The sequence below is a fragment of the Mirounga angustirostris genome, unplaced genomic scaffold (assembly GCF_029215605.1).
Source record: "Mirounga angustirostris isolate CCGP_5_RB_7025 unplaced genomic scaffold, mMirAng1.0.hap1 SCAF_8, whole genome shotgun sequence".
In the NCBI taxonomy this organism is placed as follows: Eukaryota; Metazoa; Chordata; class Mammalia; order Carnivora; family Phocidae; genus Mirounga; species Mirounga angustirostris.
In genome coordinates this window covers 132815125-132841180 of record NW_026991716.1, presented here as the reverse complement: position 1 = coordinate 132841180, position 26056 = coordinate 132815125, and the positions used below count along the sequence as shown (strand labels likewise).

Genomic DNA, 26056 nt, shown 5'->3' with positions numbered 1-26056 from the left:
TGTAGGAGGTTCCAGCTAATGGATATTTTCATTCCATTTTTGATGGGTGGTTCATCATTCTGATATGAGGACTAGAAAAATAAATTTGTCATGTTAGCAGCCATTTGAAATTTTAAAACAACTTAATGTTTTTTGGGGTTTAAGTCTAATCATTCTTGTAAGAGCTATAGTCTTAGTTTGCCCTCATTTTGATGAAGTCAATGCAGAGAAATCAGGAAACAATAGATTATAGTCTCTTTAAGATGTTTAGTGTGCTTAAAATTTAGGGGAGAATTCATATTACAAAAGATTCAAAGGCATTCTGTTAGAAAAAAATCACTGATATTACAATTTGACTAAGAAGTTGGACCACTCATGACTTCACCAGCATGTCAGTCTATAAACCCTTCATCCCTCAGGTCTGCAACTTACCATGCCTGTACTTTGTTGTTGCCATGAACATTACAGGCAAACCAATGGCTGAAGAGAGGATCCAGTTGCAGACATTGACAATTTTGGCATTGCGGGGAGTACGGAAATCCAGGGCCTTGACGGGATGGCAGACTGCGATGTAACGATCGACACTCATGGTACAGAGGGTAAAGATGCTGGTGAACATATTATAGTAATCTATGGAGATCACGATCTTGCAGAGGATGGTTCCAAATGGCCATGTGCCCATTAGGTAATTGACACTCTGGAAGGGCAGGGTACTGGTTGCTAAGGCATCTGCTAGAGCAAGGTTGAAAATGTAGATGTTGGTGGCAGTCTTCATTTTGGTGTATCTAGGGGGTGAAAGAGGAGTGGTGGCAAAGTCAGAAAAAGACCAATATGAAATGTAGATAAGCTTCTGATAATAAAAAATATTGCAAGGGTTAGTGGAAAGCACTTGAGATTAGATATGGAAGAACTTTTTTCTGATACTAGATTGGCTATTCATAACCATGTGTCTATGAACTAAATGCGGTTTCTCTACTTATCAGTTTTATAATCTGTAAGATGGCCTTAATATCAGCTGCCATACTGATTTACTAAGTTTCTTTAAGGTGCCAGGCACTGTGATAGATGTAATAGACACAGGGAGTGCTCAGTCATATATCCAAGTCTACTGATATTCATGAAATGAATATAGAATGAATGATAATTCATTTTAACTCTACATATGTAAAAGAAAAATTTCAGATATATATAGTTAAAAGTATGGAAAAGTGTAATCATGCAAGAATGTGTATGTATATATATCAATGTAATAGTGCAAGTGTGTTTATATGTACATATAAATATATATCTGTGTATACACACACACACACACAGATTATAATGGTGGCACAAGAAGAAATGAAGGAGTAAGATAAGGGAAGAAGAAAGGTATCTTGGAATTGTAAATGTGCAAGTTTAATCTTACACTGGTGAGGGTAGGTTATTCTAGATAGAACACCTAAATAAAGGCATAGAGTTGAAATAGCATGATGTGTGTGTTTTGGCACTCCAAAAGGTAAAATCCCACCAGAAAATGGCAATAAATCTGATTGGGTAGGAATACAGAGGCCAGTTCATGGAGGGATTTGTATGCCATGGCAAGAAGCATGAACTTTATCCAATCCATGATGAGGAAGCTAATGCTGTTTGTTTTGTTTTTATTTTTTAATAGCTTTATTGAGGCCTAATTGACATCCAATAAATGGCATGTAATTAAAGTGTACAATCTGATAAGTCTTGACATATGTACACACTTGCAAAACAATTATCTTAATCAAGATCAGGAATTGGCAAACTGCAGCCTGCAGACTGGGTTGGGCTGCTCCCTGTTTGGTTGGAACACACTCACATTCATTTAATTACTTCTTATCTATAGCTGTTTTGATGATGCAGTGGCAGAGTTGAGTAGTTGTGACAGAGACCATATGGCCTGCAACGCCTAAAATATTTACTATCTTGCCCTTTACAGCAAGAAATGCCAATTCTTGATCAAGATAATGAACATATCCATCACCCTCAGAAATTTCCTTGTGAAGCTCCTAAATCTTTCCATCTTCCCTTCCCTGACTTGACCCCCCACTCATAGGCAATCACTGATCTTGATCTGCTTTCTGTCACAATAGGTTAGTTTTCATTTCTAAAATTTTATGTAAATAGAATCATTCAGTATGTAGTCTTTTTTTTTGTCTAGCTTCTTTCACTCTGCATAATATTTTGAGATTCATCCACATCTTGTTGCATGTATCAATAATGCATTCTTTTTTATTACTAAGTATGCATATTATTATTATTACTGAGTATAGATATGATTGTGTGGTTATAGATAAACAAGCCAGACTTGTTTATCCATTCACCTATTAATGGGAATTGAGTTGCATCTCCTTTTTGGATACTGAAAGTTAGCTGTTATGAACATTAATTAAGTCTTTGCCTGGAAATATGTTTTTCTTTCCCCTGTCTAAGTATCTAGGAGTGTTAAATGTTCTCAAAGCCACAGAAATTAGAACTTAGAAGAGATGAGCAGGTACAATGACAGCACTAATAAATTATATATGATTGTAGAGGAGTACCTTGCTAATGTGTTGTCCAATTGTCAGATGTATCTGACATTGCACATCTGTTTACCTTAATGTTAGGAACAGTACTCAATTTCACTTGGGAAACAACGCCTTTTCCATGTTTAGTCTGTAGGCTTTGTAGTGGGCTCTGTTACTAGTTCAATGCATCAAGATGTAAAGTGATTGGGGCCATGGTGAATGTTCAGAGCTGGTCTCGTGTTTCAACCAGAGCCAATAAAATTTTCGGGAGACTTCTGAAGAAAGAGTATACTATTTTTAGATAATTAAACCTGAGAGAATGTAAGGTTGTTGGAAGAGCCTGTCTGAAAGTGGATCCCATACAGAGGATGTGGATTTGAGAGAGCAAGAGAGGAATATCTACCTGAAGCCTTGGACTTTTTTGTTTACATGGTACAATCATTCTCTCTTTTTTTTTTGAAGATTTTATTTATTTATTTGACAGAGAGAGAGATAGCGAGAGCAGGAACACAAGCAGGGGGAGTGGGAGAGGGAGAAGCAGGCTTCCCGCCGAGCAGGGAGCCCAATGTGGGGCTCGATCCCAGGACCCTGGGATCATGACCTGAGCCAAAGGCAGACGCTTAATGACTGAGCCACCCAGGCGCCCCGGTTCAATCATTCTCTTTAAACTTTAGCCTGTGTATATTTTTCAGTCCCATGAAATTAAGGAGCTAACTCATTTAGCCCAAGATGGCTGTTGGTTGGAGGAAATAATATTATGGACTCATTTTTTTAGGGCCTTAATTCAGTGTTCAGGAAAGTTTGTTTGGTTTCAATAAGCACCAAGAAGCTGAAGTTATATGAACCCTCTCAGAGTCAACAGGCTCAAATTATTTATTTGAGCTCTAAAATTCTGATACCCCAACTTGTCTGTCAAAGTCGCAGAAGTTGCGTTAATGCCCAAAAGTCAGATCTGGGGCCTCTTTTTTTTTTTTAAGATTTTATTTATTTATTAGAGAGAGAAAGTGTGACACAGAGCATGAGCAGAGGGGGAGGGACAGAGGGAGAGGGTGAAGCAGACTCCCCCCTGAGCAGGGAGCCTGATGTGGGACTTGATCCCAGGACCCTGGGATCATGACCTGAGCCAAAGGCAGACGCTGAACGGACTGAGCCACTCAGGCACCCCAGGTGTGGGGCCTTTTGAATTGCTTTAGAAATTTTACTCCTTTAAAAGATTTGAAAAGGAAAAGGTAGAGAAAGCCATTTAACTTGAGGAGGTAAACCAATTTGATGTTAGTGAGGACTCTAAATGTGGCAAACATAAAAAGGTAATTCAGACAAGATCCGCCCAAGTCCAACAACAAACAAATTAAAACAAAATTAAAACTATGACTTTAGGGATTTTAGAATAACTGACCTGGATGCTCAAGAAGTTAAAAAATTTCGATATTTATAAAAATAAATTTCTCCCACAAAGAAGGAAAAAAAAACCTTATTAGTTACACCACTGATAAAAGACCTGCATGATACAAAAGTGTGCTTGACTGCCTTAGTCACTTTCCTACTCAGCCGACCTTACATTTCACATCTTATCTTTAGGAGTGTATTATGTTAAATAACCAGGTTCTTTACTGTCAGTTTTATGACTCAGAATACCTCTAACCTTCTCTTCAGGCTCATCTTAGCACTAGATATTTATTGATGTATGTTTATTTCAGTCAAAAAAATTTTTCTCCCCCGGAATGAGGTGTTTGTGAAATAAAATTAGGTTAGGGTCCTACATCACAAGAGGAAAAGTGAGTATCTACAAAAACTGTTTCAATTGGCATTTTACAGGAACAAAGCTGTTTGAATTTTCTCAATTTATCCAAAGAGCCTTTCTCTAAAGATAGCCAGTGTTCTTACCCCAATTACTCACACTTTGAGTCACAGCAACATATAAAAGAGGGCTTAGCAATTTCCTAAATACACGTAAGAGAATTATACAAGACCAAAGATTTGAGAATTCCAGTTGCCTCCAACATGTCTCTAAAGGCTTTAAATCTAATGTGACAGTCTGATCAGAAAAGGGGTCATGCAGTCCAGCAAACACGAGCGTTTCTTTCATTCTATTCGGGTCTGATGCAGTGGTATGAACGTTGCCTCAGAAAAGTTACGTGAACAGTCGGAGTCACATTATGAGTTATAGGAATATACAAACCAGCGTTAGCAAACACGACAAAGAGTGAGCTAAAGGAAGGACCGTCCTTGTGCTCAGTTGACCTGAATGGACCTGAGTAGAGCCCCTGATATTAACACACAAGCCTCTTGCCATCCTTTGTACCTATTCCTTCTTACTGTGCCATGAATGAGTTTGGTGACAAAATGGACAAAATGACATGGGAGGGATACAGGGCATGTCCTTGGAGTGTCTCTCCTGGACTCACAGGGCCTTTCTCACCTTGGCTGTTTTACTGTGTGCACTGAATTGGGGCTTTTCCTCAAGGCAGAGGCTGAAGCTATTTTTTTTTTCTTTCCAATATGTATTTTTAAAAACCTGTTCCAGGTGATTGAGTAGCTTATTTTCTATATAAATTCAAATATATTACCATGCAATTATTATTTTTGAAAAATTACAGTCTCTGGACCTTCAGTGTTTGACCCGTTTTATGGAGCTTCCAGATGCTCTGTTGGGGGAGGCATTATGAATCCCATTTCATTGGCAGCTCAAATAATCTCCCAGGTTTCATAAACACTTTTTGTTTGTTAATGCCCTTCTTTTCTTTGTGATTATAAAAGAACTCCTATTTATTTTCAGACCTACTCTTGGTGTCATTTTTGCAATTATTACTACTTGCCAAAACATTGATTTTGACCAACATATGTTAAATGAAGCCACACTGAATAAATTACTCGTGTATACCCAATGGGCTTTGCAAACCTTTGTTTTATTTTGAGTTAATTTTTGAAATGTGATGGCCTTGTCTCTGGCCAGAAAAAAATGACCAAAGAAACTTGAAAAGAGGAAGAACATATTCTATAATCCAGCTTGTCAGTTTTGTACCATGTCAAGCCCTTCACATTGCTCTGCTACCTTCTCTAGAAATTCATAACAGAGCCAACTGGGATGTGCAGAAGACTTTCACCTCTTTTTGGTCTAATTTTCTGCTCTTTCATGTTTTTACCAAATGGAATTTTTCTCTCTTTTTTCCTGTTTGTTAATCCCAGTGAAGTAGAAAGCTATCTAATCCAGTAAAGATTCAATGAGTCCTTTCCAGCACTGTGCTTGGAAAGATACTTTTCTTCCAACTGCCCTGACTTTTATATCTATCCATCCTCACATAAAGAAATTCACAACTTTAATAGAGAAAATAAATTACTAATTAGATGAGCAAAGTGGTTACATGACTACCTACTTAAATTTCTCATTTATTGTCCATTTCATTCTGATATTTCAGGCAAGCATGTGTATGTATTTGTGTGTATGTGTGTGTGCGTGAGAGAGAGAGAGAGAGAGAGAGAGAGACTGAGATCTAAATTAAGAACCAAAGCCAAAGCCAGTGATGATACTCTCATTAACATAGAAAGAGACCATATACTAATTTGTTATTTTCTGTTATGTTCTCCACTAACTCAGGGAAAGAAGGAACAGGAGATTTCTCATTTTGCGATAGAATGTTTTAAAATATTTCACTTATATTTATTTCAAAGTCATTTGGTCAATGACCACATTTCTAATAAGCTTATAGTAAAAAAAGGAAAAAGTAGTAACCTCAGACCTCTGGGTCCTGTGGACAAGAAAGTGACTATTGCCAAAGAAGAAGATAGCAGGAGGGGAAGAATGAAGGGGAGGAAATCGGAGGGGGAGATGAACCATGAGAGACGGATGATGGACTCTGAAAAATAAACTGAGGGTTCTAGAGGGGAGGGGGGTCGGAGGATGGGTTAGTCTGGTGATGGGTATTAAAGAGGTCACGTTCTGCATGGGGAACACTGGGTGTTATATGCAAATAATGAATCATGGAACACTGCATCAAAAACTAATGATGTAATGTATGGTGATTAACATAACATAATAAAAAAAAAAAAAGAAAGTGACTATTGCCTGCTAGTTTGGCTCAAAAAAGAAGACAGAGAGAGGCTTATAGAAAATTAAACAAAGAAGCATCTCCTTCCAGAGGTTAATTGGCTCTGTCTCTGTGTCACCAGAATGTGATGACCATCAGGGACTTTTTGGTTGAGTGTTACTCTCTCTTTATCCACACCTGCTTCATTTTTTGTTCTCTCTTTTTATTCTTACTTTCATTCTAGTCCATCTCCCATTAGTGACAATTCATGAGAAAAATATCTTTCACACAGAGCAAGGGAAAAATCTGCTTTCTTGAAGTAGATTGAATGGATGAAACTTTAAAATAGAAAATGTGAAATATATAAGTGATTGTATTTTTGCATTTGTGGCTCTGAAAAATCAGAGTAAAATCTGTTTCCTCTTAATAATCGTATAGAATCCTAATGACATTAAAATCAAATACTTTTCTATTGTATCAATTTTACTGCTAATTTCATCATTTCATTCTCTGTTGCTTATTTTTTGCCTACTTTCATCTATATTTCTCTCATTTTATTGTATGCATTTTTGTAAGGTTCTTCAAGTTCTCCTTTTGGAAATGGAACTGAGGTGGAGGATGGAGTGAGAACATGGCCACATGCCAATGCACCACTCCTCTGGTCAGAGGAAAAAGTGAGATACTTCTATTATTGCCAAGGACTTTGCTTAACCCTTTTTTTTTTTTGATTATGCTTTTTAGAAGTGCTTATTTCCTGCTTTATTTCATTTCTGGAAATTTTACTTCAAGACCTGAATAACATTTATTTCATCAGAAGTTTATATAAAAATATGTCTTATGAACTTGATGCCAAATTCTGTGATAAATAATATTTATGTGTCATAGAAAAATATTACTATGCTAAATCCTCTGATGTATTTAACCATTATAACTGGTTGAAATATTCTTGTCTATAGCTTTAGATTTTTGTTTGCAGGAAAATCTCATCTCCTTAGATGAACTGACTTCCAAGACAGCATGAGAACATTTATCTCAGAGCTAGAACTTTTTGGTTCAGAGATAAGAAGGTTTTGCTTTTATTTTCAAGAACTAGTTTTTAGAACTTAGAAATATCTTAGATTTCAAATTTGGAAGTTTTAGGAGAAAAAGAAATGTCTTCTATTTTAGAATCTTAAAGTTTTGTACATAAAAAATAATCAAGTGTACATTACCACTAACTTCAAATAATGTTATATCCCTAGGTACTTGTTAAATAATGAAGGAACAAAAAAGAGAAACAATTCTACCAACATCAATATTAGAAAATTGCTTTCTGAAGAAGCTCAAGCATATGCTATAGATTATAAATTTTTAGAAGGCATAGTCTGCCTGTAAAATTATTACCTATTATAGTTCATACAACAAATACAAGGCTTCATTTATACTTTCGGTGATGATGTGCATATAATCACTCACTATACGTAAAATATGAAAGATAGCACAAATGGAAAAGTTAAAAGAAATAAAAATAGGGAAAATTTATCCATTCAGCACAGAATTCAGCACAAGATGGGCACCAGTAAATGCTTGTTGAATGGAATTAAATATAGAATGAAGGATTTGGGTTATTTTATTGTAATAAGATAAGCCAAACTTTTTTTTTAGGGGAACCAGCAGTTTTTAAAGTGAAAGCAAAGAGGGAATATTCCCTTTTTCCTGTCAGTTCATTGTCAAATTAAAAAGAACTTTGGTCAAAAAGGCCATGTAATGATAAGTAGGTACTGAAAGGGGCTTTCCAAACCACATTGTCTGATCACCTTGTTTTATGGTAAAAGGGCCCGAAGCATGGAGAAATGTACAAATGTTTGAGATTTTTTTCCTCCATCTCTTTAGGCTTCACCTAAAATTACAACGTGCCTTCTGTACTGTAATGTGGGCCATGTACCTTTCCGGGAGTGCGTTGTTGATAACATTGCAAATAGTTTGCCTCGGCAACATTCAGCCCACTATCTAGCTAAAACATGGTAGGTATGCAAAGCTTTTTAATCTTCTCAAAAATGGCCATGCTGGGAACATCTTGGAAATCTTGAGACATTTTCTCATTATATTGAATATTGTAACAGAATCATAGTTTTTAAAGAAGAGCTGAGTTCATATCTTTTGCTTTACTTTCTCACAATCCTTTATCAGTTCTATGTAGTTGATCCACAACCTCTCTTTCAAGTTCTATGACTACCTTTCCAACTCTCTTTTGAACATCTGATGAGTAACATCATTTTAAAAAGATGTAACATATGGTGAATTGAGATAACTAGGAAGAAGGATCAACAAGATTTAATTACTTTTAAGAAATAAGGAGGGACGCCTGGGTGGCTCAGTCGTTAAACGTCTGCCTTTGGCTCAGGTCGTGGTCCCCGGGTCCTGGGATCGAGCCCCACATCAGCCTCCCTGCTTGGCCGGGAGCCTGCTTCTCCCTCTCCTGCTCCCCCTGCTTGTGTTCCCTCCCTCGCTGTCTTTCTCTCTGTCAAATAAATAAATAAAATTTTAAAAAAAAAGAAAGAAGGAATAAAGGAGGAAGGGTATAATATGAATCATAAATTCTAGTATGGAAGAATGGAGAGGGTGGTAATACCGTTATCTAACAGGGAAGAAGACAGGGAAAGCAGATTCCGTATTGATAGTTTGATTTTGAGATTATTATGTTGTGGGACAAAGGAAATATGATCATGTTTGAATTTCAGCTGGAGCAATTCATTTGTAAGTCATCAGCCTCTGGATGGTAATTCTAATCATGCAAGAGGATGAGATCACCTTGTGGTAAGATGCAAAATGTGAACGATGTTAAGGCAGAGAAGGACAATGTTTCAGAAAAGGACAGAGAAGGAAGGGGGTAAAGGAAAAGGAGAGAGGCAGAGATAGGATATGAATGTGTTACACAGGATGCATCAGAGCGTGAGTGGGAAGGAAATGAGGTTTGAAATGTCAGAGCCAGAATGTAGGCACAAGTCTTTTAATCACCAGACATACTTTTTTTGTAAGTGGGCTTTTATAAATATCCAATCAAAATAGTTCTTTCCTATCATGACTGTATTTCATTATATAGTATAAAATGCAATTATTCAAGGGTAATAAGACTCCTCATGACAATTGTTTGAAATAGAATTTATCAGAATTCTTGATTTTGAAAGCATGAATTTGTAGCAGTCCTACAGCCGTTAGCATGTCTATATGTGAAATTGCATATTTCATGCATCCTAACATATTGGATCACATATTACTTATTTGATAAATGCTTTTCTGATAAATCTTATAGCTCATATAAGAAATTTGATAGATATTTCCCTAAATTTGACCATTTGTAATATTGTACAATTCCACTATTAATCTGTAAAGGAAAGAAATTTTTCTAAAGAATCAATAAAAATAAATTTTGATCTACTATGTTAGAGGAAAATTAAATTAGTTTTCTTCTTTTCCATAGAAAATGATAATGCAAGGTCGTATCAAATGATGAGGCATTCAAAAACTATACAGCCTAAAATTTAGGAAAATAGTACCCAAGTATGGTGGGGAGTTAACTAATAAAAATATTATTATTATGGATTTTGTGATGTTTGTGGTATTTATCAGCTTTTAAAAATTTGTATTTTTAATGCTTTCTCAACCTAATTATTTGCTTTAATTTCTAATTAATTTCAATTCAATTAATTTAAATTTACTTTCTAAATTAATTTTTAATTTAATTTAGAAAAATCAATTTCTAAAAGATCTAAAGTGTATGAGCTTTGAGCTCTACCTCATATATTCTGAGCCCATCTCTGCCTACTTCTCAGTTCCCACTCACAGGGAGCTTCCTGAGATTCAATCCCATGACCTCTCTGGTTTCTGCCCTGAGCTTTCCACCACACAAATTGACTAGAGGGCTCATTTACTGCATGTGACAGTGGTGCCTCTGAATGGCACAATAGTTCTCAATTCCAATAATCTCCTACATCCCATTTTTGGATCTCTTCCATATAATGCAACACCATCTCAGTTCTTCTCTGCCTTGTTATGCCTTGCCACCATTTTACTCCACCATCACTATCCAATGGTACTATGGGATGTTCTGTGAGGCATCTCGTTCCAGAATTCCAGCCAGGTATGAGGTCAAATCTCTTACTGTTTTGGGTTCACAGATTTGTGATTTATATCCCCATAAAGAGTTGGCCCCTGGAGTAAGGTAGTGAGGTGGGTAAGTGATAAGGGCAGGGCCCCAAATAAAGAGTTGACTTCTCTGTTCTCTTTATCCTATCCTTCAAATGGACTTGATCCAGCCCAGAAAGTTCTCTCTCCTCTCTGTTTTGCAGGAAAATCACAATTTTTGCTAGCTTTTCTGTCCTAAACTCTATTCTCCCAGTACTTTAGGCTGAGCTTTCCATAATCAAGCCCAAGCTTTTAGAATTCATTCAAAACATTTTTCCTTTTTTGTCTACCTAGTCTTGCACTTTAAAACTAAGGCTTTCAAACCTTACAGTCAAGAACTTAACTTTTACCATCCTCCCTGAGTTCTTTCATAGGCTCCTCTTCTTTGGGAAAATAAAGCTCAGCCCCATAGTTTGGTCTTAAATATAAAAGAGCTGCAGGATTAACAAGGAATTATTGAAAGGGAATACATGCATTACATAGTATTTTAGTTTATTGTTTTGCCAAATGCCTATTAGATACCTGGTGAAGAAATGAAGTAGTAATTGGAGTATGGAGTCTAGAAGAGAAGACACACTGAAGTGTGGATTTGGGAGAGGTTAACATTTTTGTAATATATAAGCCTGGGGCCATGGAAGACTACTTGAGAAGAAAGTCTCTATAAGAAGGAGAAAAGGGCTCAGGTTAAAGCCCTGATAAAGATGGAGAAGTAAGAAATAGCCAAGATTAAAAAAAAAAAACAAACAAAAAACCCAGAGCTGGGGTTAAAGAAACCTAGAAAGGAAAAAGTGTCATGAAATCTGTAGTGGTCAATTTCACTAAATGCTGCGGAGATTAAGTAAAATGAGGACAGAGATACGTTTGCTGCTTTTGCAAAATACACATTATTAATGGTCTTGACAAGGGCCGTAGAGTGGTGGGGCTGGAAGATATGTAGATAAGAGTTAAAAAGCAAGGTGGGAGGAGGATGTAGAATGCTTTTGCAATATTGTGTTATGCAGAACAGAGGGAGTGTGAGTTCAAGAAAGGATTTTTTAAAAACTTGATCTGATAGACCAGAGAAACGTGTGTGTGTTATGGAATCATGTAGCAGTGAAAATTTGATGAATTGGGGAAACAGAGGATACTCATGGGAGCAATGTCCTTGAGAAACTGAAAGATAGCATTCACAGCACATGTGAATGTCTGGTCCCTTCTTGATTATTACTAGCAGCAAGACTAAAAATAGGGAGACAGATACAGGACAGGTCTGCAGACTCGTTGAATACTTTTTTTGCATGCTTATACTTTTCCAGTGAAATCCTTCTCTTGACCTCATTTTCCATTTTGTGGTTTCCATTTCTGTTTTTTGTTTCACCAGGCTTCTAGGAAAAAAAAATCCACATTCACTGTCTTCAGTTCTACTGTGTAGGCACACAATAAATATTTGTTAAATGAATGAATGAAGTAAAAGTCTGGGGCATCAATGAACAAAGGTGATGGAGCAAGAGAGGCAGGAGATCTGGCAGAGAGGAGAGCAGGAAAGTAAGTCCATCAAAGAAACATTTGCTTGGCAGTGGTGGGTGCTCACTTGAGATTTGTAGTTTGAAAAACAAGTGGTTAAAATGAGGGATGGGAATACTCAGTTTTGAGGGAGTACCAGATTCAGGGTCTGAATTAGGAGATATTAGTCTGAAAGGAGTACGGATCCTTAAAAGGGAGATTTTGGAGTTGTTGATGAATAGTGTTAGGATGTGACTATGGAAGATGGGACTAAAATGAAGCTAGAATAAAATATCATCAGTAGCCCAATTCAAACACCACCCTTCATGATGCCTCTTGCCCTTCCCATGGTGTGATCTAAACTCTTCCCATAATGACTACTGTTGTGATGTTGCTTCTACTACTACTGTGTACTCTTCTTGTCCACACTCTTTCTCTTGTTTTTCTGCTTCCTTCTCTTCCTCTTCCTCTTCTCCTTTCTTCTTTCTCCTGCTTCTCCTCCTCCAGTTAATCTGGTTTGCATGCAGTTGTACATTTGTGCTCTCTTCTGTAGCACGTCATTCTTTCAAAATAGGTATTGTGTCAAACTTGTCTTTTTTTCTCTTCAGTCTTTAAATTCATTCCAATCCCTTTATGGTAACACAAGTTATACACAAGTTCCCGATAATACTAAAGACCTTTTGAAGTCCCAACTCCAATATCAAATGGTTGTCTCTTTCCCAAGCACAGATACACACACTCTTAGGGTTTTGGTCTATTACACAGCTTTTACAATAATTATATGCATAAACAGGTACCCTTAGAAAATGTGCAATGTTGCATTATTTTCTTAACTCAAGAAGTACCATGCAGTCTGCAGCATTTTTGAGCTTCTTTAGCTTTTCAGTCAACAATATGATTTTGAAGACTCTCCATTTTAATACCTGAGATGTAATTCATTCTTTTTAACTGCTCTCTAGTAGTATTTTATATGAATATGCCTCATTTTACATATCCTTTTAGCTGATTGGCATTTGTGTTGTTGACTTCTTCAATATTAACAAGACTGCATGGATTTCGTGCCTACCCCTTATGCTTGTGTGCAAGTGTTTCTCTGGACCAGCACTGCTGGGTCATGGACAATGCATGTTTTCTGTTTAGAGAGGGTCTCCCTAATCATGTGGCGAAGGGGCTGTACTCCCACCTATAACATGAGACAGTTTCTGGTTCCTACACTCTTCCCGTATTTGGTGTTAAAAAACTTCAGAATATGTATCAGTCTTATAAGTGATATATACTATATCATTATCACTTTAGTTATCACTTTACTGATTACTCTAGAGGTTGAAAATAATTTCATATATTTCTTGGTGTGTTGTATTGCCTATTTCATTAATATGTTTTCATTTTTTGCCCATTTTTGTTGGGTTATCTTTTTCTTATTGATTTGTAAGAGGTTAAAAGTATATGTGGCAAATATTTCCTCGCAGACTACTGCTTTTTATGTTATTTGTGGTGTTTTGGTCCCTTAGATGTATCAAATTTTAATTTAACTTATGGGGTGTGTGTGTTTGTGTGTGTGCATGTGCACATTTTTCACAAAGGCCTCTTTTATTCTATTTCAGAGACTGTTAAAAATTGTCTCTAAAATGTCCTTTTGATAATTTAAGAAACTTTTTGAATGCATTTTTAAATTAAAAAATGATGCATGCTTAGTGTAAAAATAAATCAAATAACACAGGAAGGTACAAAGAATAAAATAAAAAAAATAGACTGAAACTCTAGCCCCTGGAGAGAGGGGATTTGGCCATTTTGGCCAATATCCTTCTACATGTCTCATACAAAAGAAGAATAACATTTATTAATGCTGGCTACATGCCTGTTATTGCATCAGACAATTTACAAAATTGATGGGACAGGCACTTTATCATCCCCATTTTACAGATGAGCAAACTAAGGCTCAGGGATCAGCAGTCTTACCCAAGGTTGTAAAGCCAGTGAGTGACAGAAGTGGGATGACCCCTGGTCTGTTCACTGTTCTGTGTTCCCTTCCCCTAACAAACAAAAAGTTCCTCAGAGTCAGAGTCTGAGTCTTAGTACTCTTCCACCAGTAGGCACTCAAAAGTGCTTATTTTATTTGGTTACTTAAAAAATACACTTAACCTTTTTCAAAGAAATCCATGCACATAATTTCACCCTCTGATGAAAGATGCCTGTTTCTCTTATTCTGTCTCATTCATATTGCTCATGGGATCAATTTTAGTACTTGAAATGGATTATTTTAGCATTTACTTCAACATCTGTAAATAACATGCTTCTAGAGATGTAGAGGATGTAACCTCTGAAATAGCTAGTTTGGTTTGTCATTCAAAGTAGTTTTTGCTCACCTTGAAAATACTACTCCATCCATCTTTTTCTTTACTCCAATGGTGTTGATGAGGACTGATTTTATTCCCTTACATCACATTATTTTCTCCTCTCTTTCTTTGCAATTTTACCTTTATCTTTTATGTTCTTGAACCTCATTAAAATGTGAAAATTTCTTTTTAAAGATTTACTGTGCTTGGCATTCAGAGAACCCTTCCAGTTTAAAGTCTCATCACCTTCTTTAGTCATGAGAAATTTGGGGCTATTACCTCTTCAAATATTGCCTCTCTTCTATTCCCTCTGTTCTCTGCTTCTAATAGAGTCATCTTAGCTATTCTGTCTTCCCTTCTGGTACCTTATTTCCTTTTTCACTCTCTACTCCTACCCCACTTATTATATTCTTCCAGTTCACTGATACACTCTTCACCTCCCTTCATTCTGTTTTTCAGGTCACCCATAGAATCTTGAATGCTAAACATTGTGGCCATTATTCTCAGGATTTCAAATTTGTTTCTATATTTCACAGACACTTAAATGTCAGCTATTGCTCTGAGTGCTTTACAAACATTAAATGAGTAGGTAGGTATTATGATTATCTACATTATACAGATGCAAAAACTAAGACAAACAGTGGCTAAATAAATTGCCTTAGGGGCTCCTGACTAGCAATTGCTAGGGCCAGGATTGAGTCCATGTTGTTTGGGACCTTACCTGCCATCCTTTTTTTATTAATAACCATTTCTTACTTCCTAATTGTTTCTTCTTGTTTCATGGGCACAATACTCTTTTTCTTCCCCTGAAGATATTAAATATAACATCTTTAAGTCTTTGTGTGATTGCTTTTCAGTTGTTTCCTTAAGTGTAAATTCTTTTGCTTATTGTATTCTCCCCCAGATGCCATCTCTTTTATGGTGTAGTCACTCATTAACAATATGATGACTACTGATTTTGAGATGATCCTTGAAATTAATATTCCTTGGTAGACTGTTCACATCTCTGCTGTGCAGCCTGACTGGGTGCAGAGGTTAGAATCTGCTCCTGAGCCTCGTCCACCATAGTTTTTCATAAGAACTGACAGTGGGATGGGCTTGGTTAGACATAGTCCATTGGTGGCTCCCTTCTAATTTTTAGAGCATTGCTGGTCTCCCAGGTATAGCTTAATATCTCTGCTCCAAGCACTGCATCAATTTAAAAATGGACATTGTTGCTTCTGTCTAGTCTGTAGAATGGAAAATACACATGGCTGCCAGCACTGTGGAAACCTACTCTGTTACAAAATTCCCTCTGGGGTGTCCTCCACAACCAGAGGCTTGGATTGTCTATTCTCTGTCGCAGATATTTTTTCAGGGTTTTAGTTTATCTGATGTGAGAGAATCTTTTTTGTTCTGAATTCATATTTCATGAGTAGAGTCATCAATGACTCTAGCATTCAATCTTTATCTGTTGCATCATTCACTTCTTTCAAAAGGAGGAAGAGTGACATATTTATTTTATATGTTTAGGGTAAAGAATTGGATATGTATAGCTCCATCCCTTCTCCTATCTCTTTTTGAGACTTAGATGCTCAAAGGAAACACATGTTATATCCAACTACTTCACATTCTATATTTTAAAGGGGCTGATTTCCATATGGGGAGGTCACTAGTGGTCCAGGACTATGAGTAGATGGGTGAGTGTATTTCATTCTGGATTTATAATTAAGAAATCATTAATATTGCATATCTAAGGCATACCTACCAGCAAAGTACTTATCCTAATAAAGCTGATTTTTTTTCTCCATTCACTGATTCTTTCATCTTATCTCTCTGTTGGTTTAAACATTGGCAAGGAGAGTAGGCGTGGCTTTAATAGGCTCCTTTAAACATCCACATTGCCTACCAAGAATTTCTCTGTAGTTCTCATAAATTTACATGTGTCTATTTTATGCTATTTAAAAAATAATTTATGAAAAAAATAATTTATGGGGTGTTTGGTTGGCTCAGTCGGAAGAGCATGTGACTCTTGATCTCCAGGTCATGAGTTCGAGCCCCATGTTGGGGGTAGAAATTTACTTAAAAACAATAATTTCTAAAAGTTGTTTTAGAGTTTGGAGGCTGTGAGTGGAGTGCTGTGCTTATTTTCAATCAATCTGAAAATGAAACATTGTATGGTATTTACTCTCAACAAGTACTTGAGTATTCAATAAAGGCAAATCTTGTACTATTAATGAATTTGAGAATAAATTTTTTGCATACTTGCACAATAAATCTTAGTGCTGTGCAACATATGTAGTGATTATATTAGAATTAGCTGTTTTGTCTTTTGGTCTATAAACTTCTGGAGTACAGGGACCGTGCTCAATCTCTACTCTACTGTCTGCATGATGAAACATGATGAATTCTCCTGACTCAAATGCCTGCATCCATATATATCTCTTTACATATGACATTCCTGTTCATCTCATGTTCTTAAGGAATTCTCTCTACCCTAATAGAAATAAATCATACCTTTTCATCCTATGTCATTTTATTACTCCCACATCGATCCCCATTTTTATCCCTCCCCTATTGCCAGAAGAGAGCAGGGGATGATATGTAATGGTAGTGAGGTTGAGGAATATGAGGGAAAAAGCCCCTGCCAGCTTTCACAGAGCTAGCCTAGTTGCTAACAGCCAGGCTATGGTATTTTTCTGTGGAACATAATTCTATAGAATATTAACATCATAGGAGAATTCTTCATGTCCGTGATGCCACAAGACGAAAACAAGTTGACTCTGTAACTGTGTCTGAAGAGAGATAAAACCCAAATCACCCACAGCCATAAAAGTGCCAAACATCTCCCCTCTCCTGGTTAACATTAAGTGACTGCTGCTTCTTATTCAATGATGACTCCCACCCTACTTTGTTATTCTGTGTCCTAGATAAAAAAAAACCCACTGCTCCTCATACATCAGATTACTCTTGTTTTGAGCAGCACCCTGTCTAGATAGACCTCTGCTTCCTTGACTCCTATCTTAAATCACTAAACAGGAACTAAAATTCCTGTGGTGTACTGTCTCTTTCACTGCAGCAAGCTTAATAAGCCTAGTTTTGTTTGGCTCCAGGTGTATTCCTGGTGGCTTTCAGCTGGTGAGCATTGATAGTAGAGTGTACTTGGCGAAGGACATTGTACCAGCACCAGAGGACCAACAGCAATCAACAATTAGAGGGAGCATTAGGAATTTTCCAGTGATGTCCACAGATGGCTACAGGCCACTTAGAGGGCATTGTAGCTACAACAGCTGCCGTTTCCCATGGAATCCTGGCAAATGTATTCACTCAATGTCTGTATGTAGCAGTCAGAATCCTTTCCAGATGGTCCTGGGTGGGGGGGGAGTGGTGGTGGTGGTGGTTCATATTGGTTACCATCTCATCTTTTTTCAGGGCTGCTCCCCTCTTTCTGAGCCCATGACCATGCACACTGCGCCATTGGCTGGATCCTCCCCATGCCCTAGGTAACTCTCTTTACCTATTATGCATTGCATTCCTTCAAGTACTAGTTGAATGTGGTTTTTAGGTCTAAGAGTCATGGAAGCAAAAAATCTGCTTGCTCAATTATAGTCATATGTTTTCTATTTATGGTGTTTCTTTTCAATATCTTCTAGAGATATTTCAGATTTTATTTATTTATTTTTAAAGATTTTATTTATTTATTAGAGAGGGAGAGCGAGAGGAAGAGAGAGCATGAGTGGGGTGAGGGGCAGAGGGAGAAGCAGATTCCCTGCTGAGCAGGGAGCCTGATGTAGGGCTTGATCTTGAGACTCCAGAATCATGACCTGAGCCAAAGGCAGACCCTTAACTGACTGAACCACCCAGGTGCTCTGAGATATTTCACATTTTAAAATGACTATCTGATATTTCCTTAATTAAAATCTTAAGTGTTAGGAGATTAAGCAACAAAAATCTTACCTTTTAGAGTAGGAACATTCCTGGCCATTCTCGAGTCATACAAACTGTTTACTGACTCTGAAGAACAAGGCCAGTCCCATTAAAATGTTATGAAACCACAAAACAGTGAATAACTAAAACTACCTTGATTTTGTTAAATTTCCCCCAGTTTAGCGTCTTCATCAAGTTGGGAGTAAAACAGTCGCACACAGTCTAGAAGGAAGAACACTCAGTTTAGAATTAGGATACATAGGTCTGAGTGCTGTGTCTTGTGATCTTGGCCGAGTGGTTGAATTTCACAACTGTGAATTTCACAACTGTAAAGAGATGATTATATTACCTCTAAAAATTACCATTAGAACAAATTAAATGATGATGGTAATAGGTGTCATTTTTAATTATTATAACCACAGCCAACATTTATTGAATGTTTTTTGCCAGGCACTGCTATACAGTAGTTCCCCTTATCTGCAGGGACTGCATTCCCAAGGATGCCTGAAATTGTGGATAGTACCAAACCCTGTGTATACTATGTTCTTTCTTATACATCCATATCTATGATAAAGCTGTTTCTAAATTAGGTACAATAAGAGATTAACCACAATAACTAATAATAAAATAGAGAAATTATATCAATATACTGTAATAAAAGTTATGTGAGTGTGGTCTCTATTTCCACCAAAATGTTTTATTGTACTGTGCTTAACCTTCTTGTGATGTGAGATGATAAAATGCCCACGTGATGAGATGATGTTGGGTGAAAGATGATAGACATTGTGACACAGCATTTATCTATTGACCTTCAGGTGATATTTTTAGAAGAAGCATCATTTTCCTTGAGGGGACTGGTAACTGGAAGTCTGGAAAGTGAAACCACAGATAAGGGGGCATGGCTGCAAGCAGTCTACTTGGATTTTCTTGCTCAGTCTCCCTAACTACTCACGGATTGCATATTATCACTTCTTTTTGTAGATTAATAAACGGAGGTTCATGGAGGTTAAATAGATTGCTCAGGAATAACAGTGGCAGAGGCAGAATTTAAAGCCATATCTGTTATAGTTTACACTCTTCACTATCACATAGCTCTGTTACAATACACACCATGCAATTTAAGCTGTCTGTATAATAAATACTAACTTTTAAAAATTGCAGTAAGGTTTACAAACGCTTCTACATACATTGTGTAAACTAATGTTCACAAAAGTCTTATTGGTAGCTGAAGCAACTACGGTTATTTTCCCCATTTTAAATAGAACAGAGGTTTGGATCAGTGTCCAGAACAAACACGTGTAGCATTATACATTTGAAATACCTGGGCGTTTGATTGCTATGCAAAATACCTGTATGATTTAGATGTTTTGCATGCGGTTTTGTGTGTGTGTGTGTGTCCTGTGGAAATAAAAATTACTAGTGTTTAACAACAGCACAGCATGTTGGAGAGAATCATATATCAAGATACTGTGTAGGGAGTTGAAATAGGGATGTTCTCATTGCTCCTGAGTTTTGCAACAGAGAGATTTAATTAAGATACATGAAGACTCAATTTCAAATTCCATTTGTCAAAACTGTTGAGCATTCCCTGTCTACCTCTTCTAATGTGTCATAGAAGCTGTTGTTATCTAAATATTTTGGCATTCAATTAATTCCTGCAAAAATAGCTGTCCAAAATCTTTCAGGACCAACTGAAGGAGAAATAAAGGTAATACATTTAGTTTCTCTATGTAGTAGAGAAACTTATGTAGTCTATTTACGACGACTGTTTTCCACCCAAGAATTATAAATTCTTTATAACTTAATGATCATGCTGACCTGGGATTTTTCTAGGAAACAGAAGTCAGTTTATTGAGTTTTTTTTCTAAGTATTTTCAGGCAGAGAGATTTTTTGGAATCTTTCCAAAAGTATTTCCCTTCCCCTGTGGAGAATTCAACAGCACTTGTTAGGAGAAAAAAAAAAAAAAAAGATTCATAAATAAACCAGTAACTTGGGAAAGCAAGTAAGTCCCATTAGTTTTTAAAATTTGAACATTTAGTCTTATGGTGTGATAAGAGTTATTAAATCAACGTGGAGTTGTCTTCCAACTTGGAATGGACTCATTTGACACCATCAACATTTTTATTCACAATTAATGTATGTAACTGTACTTTTAATAGGAAAACTTCAAACATGATCTCAACTTATATTTTGGTGAAAAAGCCCTCTGATAAATATTTTATTGCTTTTCAAGATCATCTATTACTTTAAAAAAATTTCTCCCCTTTTATTTTCATATTACTGTGTTTTTCTTCATTATAAGATTGCATACCATTGTAAAAAATATGAAGAATATAAAAAGTGAAATACAAAACATCATAAGCCTAACATGTAGAGACAAACTCTTGTAACATTTTATTATATTTAATAGTCTAATTTTGTGATCAAAGGTATACACTTCACATTTCCTTTAGCTTAATATAAAAATTATATGGGACTTTATGTTATGAAATAGAACATCAGAAGAATTATAGACATGTCTTTAATTTTCATATAAAACATTTACATTTTCTTTTACAAAAATAATATTTATTTATGTATTTATTTTTGTATATGTATTTTTTATTCAAGCTTTTTAAATTCCAGTTTGTTAACATATAGTATAATATTAGTTTCAGAAGTAGAATTTTGATTCATCACTTACATAGAACACCCAGTGCTCATCACAACTGACGTCTTTAATACCCATCACCCATTTAACCCATCCTCCATCCACCTCCTCTCCAGCAGCCCTCAGTTTGCTCTCTAGTGTTAAGAGTCTATTTTATGGGGGCGCCTGGGTAGCTTAGTTGGTTAAGCAACTGCCTTCGGCTCAGGTCATGATCCTGGAGTCCCTGGATCGAGTCCCGCATCGGGCTCCCTGCTCGGCAGGGAGTCTGCTTCTCCCTCTGACCCTCCTCCTCTCATGCTCTCTCTCTCTCAAATAAATAAACAAAATCTTTTTTTAAAAAAAGAGTCTGTTTCATGGTTTGCCTCTCTTTTTCCCCCCCTTCCTCTATGCTCATCAGTTTCATTTCTTAAATTCCACATATGAGTGAAATCATATGGTATTTGTCTTTCTCTGACTGACTTATTTTGCTTAGCATAGTACACTTTAGTTCCATCCATGTCATTGCAAATGGCAAGATTTCATTCTTTTTGATAGCCGAATGATGCTCCATTGTGTGTGTGAATGAATGAATGAATGAATGAATGAATAAATAAATAAATAAATCCTGCATCTTCTTTATCCATTCATCAGTCGATGGACATTTGGGCTCTTTCCATAATTGGTTATTGTTGATAATGCTGCTATAAACACTGGGGTGCATGTGTCTCTTCGAATCAGTGTTCTTGTATCCTTTGGGTAAATACTTAGTAGCACAATTGCTGGGTTTTAGGGTAGTTCTATTTTAACTTTTTGAGGATCCTCCATACTGTTTTCTACAGTGGCTGCGTCAGTTTGCGTTCCCATCAACAGTGTAAGAGGGTTCCCTTTTCCCTGCATCCTAGCCAACATCTGTTGTTTTCTGTGTTGTTCATTTTAGCCATTCTGACAGAGGTGAGGTGATATCTCATTGTAGTTTTGATTTGTGTGTCCCTGAGGATGAGTGATGTTGAGCATCTTTTCATGTGTCTGTTAGCCATCTGTATGCCTTCTTTGGAAAAATGTCCATTCATGTCTTCTGCCCATTTCTTAACTGGATTATTTGTTTTTTGGGTGTTGAGTTTGATCAGTTCTTTATGGATTTTGTATACTAATCCTTTATCAGATATATCATTTGAAAATATCTTCTCCCATTCTGAAGGTTGCCTTTTAGTTTTGTTGATTGTTTCCTTCACTGTTCAGAAGCTTTTTATCTTGATGAAGTCCCAATAGTTTATTTTTGCTTTTGTTTTCCTTGCCTCCAGAGACATATCTAGTAAGAAGTCACTGCAGCCAATGTCGAAGAGGTTACTGCCTGTGTTCTTCTCTAGGATTTTTATAGTTTCCCGTCCCACACTTAGGTCTTTCATCCATTTTGAATTTATTGTTGTGTATGGTATAAGAAAGTGGGCCCATTTCATTCTTTTGTATGTTGTCCAGTTTTCTCAACACGATTTGTTGAAGAAACTGTCTTTTTTCCATTAGATATTCTTTCCTACTTTGTCAAAGAGTAGTTGACCGTGTAGTTGTGGGTCCATTTCTATTCTGTTCCATTGATCTATGTGTCTGCTTCTGTGCCAGTACCATACGGTTTTGATCACTACAGCTTTGTAATATAACTTGAATACTGGAACTGTGATGCCTCCAGCTTTGCTTTTTTTTTTTTTTTTCAAGATTTCTTTGGCTATTTGGGGTCTTTTGTGGTTCTATACAAATTTTAGAATTGTTTTAGCTTTGTGAAAAATGCTATTGGTATTTTGATAAGGGTTGCATTAAATGTGCAGATTGCTTTGGGTAGTATAGACATTTTAACAATATTTGTTCTTCCAATCCATGAGCATAGAATGTCTTTCCATTTCTTTGTGTCCTCTTCAACTTCTTTCATAAGTGTTCTATAGTTTTCAGAGTTCAGATCTTTTACTTCTTTGGTTAGGTTTATTACTAGGTATCTTATGGTTTTTGGTGCAATTTTAAATGGGACTGATTTCTTGATTTCTCTTTCTGCTGCTTCATTATTGCTGTATAGAAATGCCACAGATTTTTGTATGTTGTTTTTGTATCGGGCAACTTTACTGAATTCATGTATCAGTTCTAGCAATTTTTTTGGTGGAGTTCTCTGAGTTTTCTATATAGAGTATCAATAATCTGTGAATAAAGTTTGACTTCTTCCTTGTTGATTTGGATGCCTTTTATTTCTTTGTGTTGTCTGATTGCTGAGGCTAGGACTTCCAGTACTGTTAAATAACAATGGTGAGAGTGGGCATCCTTGTCTTTTTCTTGACCATAGAGGAAAAGCTCTCAGTTTTTCCCCATTGAAGATGATATTAGCTGTGGGTCTTTCATATATGGCTTTTATGATGTTGAGGTATGTTCCCTCTATCCCTACTTTGTTGAGAGTTTTTATCAAGAATGGATGCTGTACTTCATCAAATGCTTTTTCTGCAGCTATTGAGAGGATCGTATGGTTCTTATTATATTTTTATAATTACTTTTTTCACCATAAAATCCTCTAAGTGTCAATATTAAGTCAAACATACATTTATTTAACACCTTTTAATTTTTATTTTCACCAAGTTTTGTGGTAGGCAATGGTTATCAATGGAGACATGACCCTCCTGCCTTGAAGGGACCTATAGTCTGCTGAGCGATGAGAGTTGAGTGATTTCAAAATAGCATGTTAGATATTATGGAAAGGTGGGGGTGATGTAGCAATGTTGAGAGGACAACCTAACCTTCATTTAGTGTCAGGGAAGTTGCAATTATATAAAATTTGTTTCATTACCTGGGGAGTATCCATGAAAATATCAAATTTGCTTCTCAGAGTCTTGTGTCTCTGATGGTGGTAGGAAGGGATTAGTAGAGGGTTAGCCCCCAGTAAGCCAATCTATTATCTGTTTTCTAGAAATAAAAGTAAATCTTGCTTTTCCAATTAGTCTATCATGTATCTGTTTTCCAGAAATACTACTAAATACATTTAAATTGGTAAATTTTACTACTCACTTTACTGATAGTAATTATCAAAATTGTATAGCCAGTTTATTTTCTGCTATGTGAACTAGGACTTCTTTTTCTTGACCTAAGCTTTGTATTTTTAAATGTCTGTGAGATGGTTAGTCCATCATGTGGATACATCAGTAAGATGAATCTGGATTTCTTAGTCACACATTATCTTATAATTTATTTCTTTCCATTTCCTGGGGAAGAATCCCACTCCTATTTTCCCTTGTTATTATTGATATTGTCACCTCATCTTTCTTCTCCTGGAGAGAAGTAGTCCATTGGCTTTTCAGGGGGAAAAAAATCTCACCACTAAGAATTCTCCTAATGTTTGTCAGTTTTTGGTCTATCATGTTTATTCAAGAAACAGAATTCCATTTACTCATAATCTCTTGGGATACTTCATATTACCCAATCTGTTTTCAAGGCCTGGGATGTGGAATGAACTAGAGTGGAGTGTATGAAAGAATTTGGCATAGGAGCTGAATAGGCTAGGTTTCCATACTTTTCATAAGTAGCCCCATAAGCCATTTGAGAAGAAAAAAAAAATGTCACAGGTAAGAGCCACAAGTGAGAAAGGAAGATTTCTATTTATTCTATTTAGACTCTATGGAGTAACACCAACATGCCTTGCTGCTTTTATCTGGAGTAATTCCAGCTAACTTGCCTCCAGCCTGTCCATCTGGTGTTTTGCTCACCAGGAAAATAAGGGCATGGAATTGGATCCTTTTCTTTGAATATTTAATTAGGTGAATCTTTGGCAAAGTCCCGAATAAAGGCCTATCTTTCCTTGCAGAAATTCTTCTCGGATTCCTTTAGAATTAATTCTTCCAGATTCAATTTTTCTCATTCACTATTATGTCCTTACAGCCCTTATCTATTTGGGTTCTTTGGGACAGTGAGTTGGAAGAAGGAAAAACAGACTATGGACTTAGGTTCTCTACTTGAATGTGGAAAACAACCCAGGAAAATATCTTTGCTTCTAAATTAAACAACAGAATTTTAGAATACAATTTTACTTTTAGGAATTCTAAGTTTATTTCAACCATTAACCCTCAGAGGAAAAAATTATTTTCACAATCCAAAAAGGGGACACTTAAATTCAGAGGTTGAAATTAATCTGGCATAATATAACAGTGTAATCAACTCAATGTACTGAAACATTTCAGCAACTCTATGTCCTATGACCATTTCTTACTCTTTTGGCTCGAGGATAAAAGAGTGAAAAAAATATACAGTCTAATCCTCAAGGAGTTTACATTTTCCAAATGGGGAATTTCCTTTTTTCCAAAAATGTAGGACAGGATCACTGATGTAAATAGAAATATAAAAATGACATGGTGTTTGGGTAGATAACAGAGTCAAAAGCCAAGCTTGATCTATAACTGTCAGCATGGAGTCTGGCATACAAACTGTTCCCTGATCAGTGTGTCAATATGAATTATTAGCATCCATTTGTCAAAGCATAAAATCATGCTATTAGGGATCTATCCAAATTAGACAGCAGCTTTGGATCACAACTGAGTTTTTGTAATTGAAACTTTCACAAATAATGGATTCTATTAATCAGAACTAATCAATTAGAGCCCTAGATCCAGTTAGTCCAAAGGCATACATCCACTTCAAAGTGTCACAGTCCAATATTAAGAAGAAACTCCAGATTTAGACCCTGTAAGGACACAAGTTTTCTCTTAGCTTCATTTCCATTTCAATGGGGGCACAGCCTATCAACAAAGGGAAAATCATGAACAGGTTGTCAATTAGGGAATGTTCTTGGAAGTATGATGTAGAAGATAAGATGAAAGTCTAATTAGCCATCCTGATGAAGCCTTGATAACTGGCTTGAAAATCTTGCCTTGATGGAATTAAACATAAAAGTTTTGAAACTTAAATTTCAGGGTCACATATATCTTGATTCAAATCTTAGTTCTATCATTTATTAACTGGACGAACTTGGGCTTCTTACTTACATTTTCTGAGTTCTA

The 26056-nt window shown here is 36.3% G+C and overlaps 1 protein-coding gene across 1 annotated transcript in view; it reads right to left on the bottom strand.

The window, feature by feature from the left end:
• The window catches only part of OPRM1 (opioid receptor mu 1), a 68335-nt gene that overhangs the window by 18624 nt on the left and 23655 nt on the right, over positions 1-26056 (bottom strand). The window contains 1 exon segment of the mRNA XM_045865783.1: positions 412-764. Within this exon segment, the coding sequence (XP_045721739.1) occupies positions 412-764 (353 nt within the window).